The following is a 2,664-nucleotide window of genomic DNA, read 5'->3' on the forward strand; positions in this document are numbered from 1 at the left end:
GGCCGGGGGCCAAGATGGAGACACCGGCCCCCTTGCTGCGGCGGGACATCGTCTTTGTGGCCAGCCTCTACACCCAGTGAATGACCCTCTGTAAAAATGTAACAGTAAACAGCAAACCACCTGTGTCCTTGAGGTGTCAGGCAGGGATGGAACCACTGAGAAGCAGGCCTTTATTATCTGCAGACAGGACCAGCCCCTCGGAAGCATCAGTCCTTGGGAGAGGGTGTCTTGGGGGGTGACGGCGGGTCCTGGGTCATGGCTTCCACGTACCACGTGGGCAGGAAGGCATGGGGAGCACCCTGATGTACAGACACGGTGACGGGGCCGCCGGGCTCCCAGGAGAAGAGGTGGACGAGCCTGGGGGGCAGACGAGGCACAGGCTGAGCGCCAGAGTGGAGCCACTGGGACCCAGAGGGGAGGGAGGGAGCTGACCTCACCTGGGGTCATCCTGGGTGACTGTGCTCTGGGCAAAGCTCAGGAAGGCGGCACAGAAGTTCATGCACACAGAGGGGTTCCAGCCCTCCCGGTCATTCTGGAGTGGGCAGAGGACGAGGTGGAAGACTGGCAGTGAGGGCATGGCTGGGTGCGGGGTGGGGGGTGCAGGCGGGAGCTGAGACACCACTGCCTTACCCGGACATATTCAAACATCTCCATGGTCGGAAAGGTCTTGAGGGAACAGACAAAACCTTCTGGGTTACGGAAGCCCGCGACAACCTTCGGGACGCCTGGGAGGAATGACTGAGCCCACCACTTCAGCAGCTTGTGTCTGCGAGGAAAAGCAGTGGGGCCCTCTTCCTCCATTCTGCCCGCCCTCAGGCCTCCACCTCCTCCCGAAGTCCCTTCCCCCGCAGCGAGTTCTAGGCTCTTGTCCTGCCCTCCCACCCCATCCTGAACCTGTAAAAGCTCTTCCATTGGCTGGAGCTGTGCATCTCTTTGGAAGTCTTGAGCTCCACGTAGCAGGTAGGGGGCTGTGAGGTTGGGGCCTGGGGGTCTATGCAGTCTACCTCCCCCGAGAAGAGCAGAGGGTGGTTTCCCAGGCGACCGCGAAGCACGGAGCAGAAGGCCACGTTGGTGTTAACCTCCCCAGAGGGGTCTGGGGAGCCTCCGGGTTTGTCTGCACGAGGAGAGGCGGCACGGGTGGGGGTGTGGCCCTCACTCTGGGGCTCATGTCTGGGGCCACAGGACAAGGACGACTCACCTGCACACATGTACTGCTCAAACTTGTATCCCATGTACATAAACTCCCGGAGGAGGGGGGGTCGAGCCAGCCTCTGAGCCCGAGCGGCTGGTGTCTCCACCTCACTCAGGTACAGAGTTCCCTGGAACCGGGAGGCTGCCAGCTGCCAGCCCTCTTGTCGCTCATATGGTGTCGTCAGCAATTTTGTCAGGTGTCCCCGCCATGTCACTGTGGCCCCTGCCAACCAGCCTGGACCCCTGAGAGAGGAGTTAGAAGCTGAAGATCTAACACAGCATTATTCAGATGTTTCCCTCCCACCCCCCAAAGAATAGCCCAAGTTCCTCCTTTTTTCTTAAAGAGAGATTTTTGCTATAGGGCACATGTGCTCACCAGAAACAGAGACAGAAAGCATGAAATTACCCCCCGGGGGGATGGCCACACCACAGTCCCTTTTCCTCCACTCTCTTCTTGGGATCTTGGGCATGGACGCACACGTGTCCGGTGTGCATTTGAAGCCACTGGGTCTGGTACTCAAACCGGGTAGGCTCCGTGGGAGTCCAGTGACATAGCCATTATACATCTGCTGGTCCCTCAAGTTCTTTCTAAGCATGATTTGCTCTCCAACTCTGGCACTCCTAATTTTAGAGGCACCGGTCTCCAGAGCTACCGGTGTTCCACACTTGGCTCACCCCTCCAGCTGGCCTCGGTGTTCCAGGAGCCAGCGCAGCAGGTGGTCCAGCCCCTCGCGGACCTCCTCATCTCGGGGCTGGTATCGATCGGTGTATCCGTCTCTGAGGTCAAAGTTGGGGCCTGGACCGTGCGTGGGGGGTGGGCTGTAGTAGCGCAGCGCTCGAGCATCCCCATGGTACCGGCGTTGTGCATCCAGCGAGAAGCAGCCCAGTTCGGAAGGGCGCCGGTAGAAAGGAAAGGGCCCAGAGTACAGGGCAGGCTCTGTGGGCAGTGAGGGTGCGAGGTGGGGGAGTTTGTTTCGAGGCTCCGCTACCTCTGTCTTCTCAGCTCCTCTCTTGGTCTCTCTGGACTGCATGAGGTCCTGAGAGGGGGAAAGGTTTCCATTTTACAGAGCACCTGGAGAAGGATGACTCTGGATCAGGGCCTTCAAACACGCCAGTGCGGCCAAGCACCCACTCTGCCACCCCGCCGTTACCTTAAGTCCCCAGCCCCGCCGAGCACCCCAATGGCAGAGGAGGAGGCCGATGACTGGCAGCGAGGTTGGGGTGGGAGAAGGGAGGTCGACTGCAGCCCTGGATCCGGACCTGGACCTGGACCTGCGGCTGGACGTGGGGTGGGGGTGCAGGCGGGAGCTGCAAACACAGAGGTTGGGAGGGAAGGCTGGGCGCGGATCTCGTTACCCTACAACCTCGGCCTCCACCTCCGACGGCTAGGATGTCAAGGCCCGGACTTCAGACGCCGAAGTGGAATGCAAAGGGCTTTGCTGCTGCCGATGACGCAATCATTCAGCGACAGAG

General features: G+C 60.2%; 3 protein-coding genes across 4 annotated transcripts in view; 2 read left to right on the plus strand and 1 right to left on the minus strand.

The window, feature by feature from the left end:
- Window positions 1-121, plus strand: part of SKIC2 (SKI2 subunit of superkiller complex) — a gene marked incomplete in the record, with an annotated part of 11,370 nt that extends 11,249 nt beyond the window's left edge. Inside the window, 1 exon segment of the mRNA XM_014590079.2 lies at window positions 31-121. Within this exon segment, the coding sequence (XP_014445565.1) occupies window positions 31-80 (50 nt within the window).
- A 7-nt stretch (window positions 122-128) lies between these two features.
- Window positions 129-2,658, minus strand: DXO (decapping exoribonuclease). Of its 2 annotated transcripts, none has more exons than XM_006154304.3 (7): window positions 2,343-2,658; window positions 1,867-2,228; window positions 1,199-1,434; window positions 895-1,114; window positions 631-766; window positions 438-532; window positions 129-357 (listed from the first exon to the last, which is right to left on the minus strand). In XM_006154304.3, the coding sequence occupies exons 2-7, from the start codon at window positions 2,220-2,222 to the stop codon at window positions 207-209; spliced, it is 1,194 nt and encodes a 397-aa protein (XP_006154366.1). In that variant the 5' UTR covers window positions 2,223-2,228; window positions 2,343-2,658; the 3' UTR covers window positions 129-206. The 2 variants fall into 2 exon arrangements, with proteins under 2 accessions (XP_006154366.1, XP_006154365.1); XM_006154303.3 differs by having other exon boundaries at window positions 1,867-2,263.
- The window catches only part of WHR1 (winged helix repair factor 1), a 16,126-nt gene continuing 16,043 nt past the window's right edge, over window positions 2,582-2,664 (plus strand). The window contains exon 1 of the mRNA XM_027774132.1: window positions 2,582-2,644. Within this exon, the coding sequence (XP_027629933.1) occupies window positions 2,582-2,644 (63 nt within the window). The remainder of the gene's footprint in view (window positions 2,645-2,664) is intronic.

This window comes from Tupaia chinensis, unplaced genomic scaffold (genome assembly GCF_000334495.1).
Source record: "Tupaia chinensis unplaced genomic scaffold, TupChi_1.0 Scaffold000403_1, whole genome shotgun sequence".
In the NCBI taxonomy this organism is placed as follows: Eukaryota; Metazoa; Chordata; class Mammalia; order Scandentia; family Tupaiidae; genus Tupaia; species Tupaia belangeri.

Excerpts from the sequence above, each read along its gene's own strand:
- DXO (XM_006154304.3), bottom strand. The coding sequence starts at position 2,222 with ATGCAGTCCAGAGAGACCAAGAGAGGAGCTGAGAAGACAGAGGTAGCG. Across the intron at positions 1,435-1,866 it reads CACCGAGGCCAGCTGGAGGG|GGGTCCAGGCTGGTTGGCAG; the intron begins GTGAGCCAAGTG and ends CTCCTCTCTCAG. Across the intron at positions 767-894 it reads CAATGGAAGAGCTTTTACAG|ACACAAGCTGCTGAAGTGGT; the intron begins GTTCAGGATGGG and ends TTTTCCTCGCAG.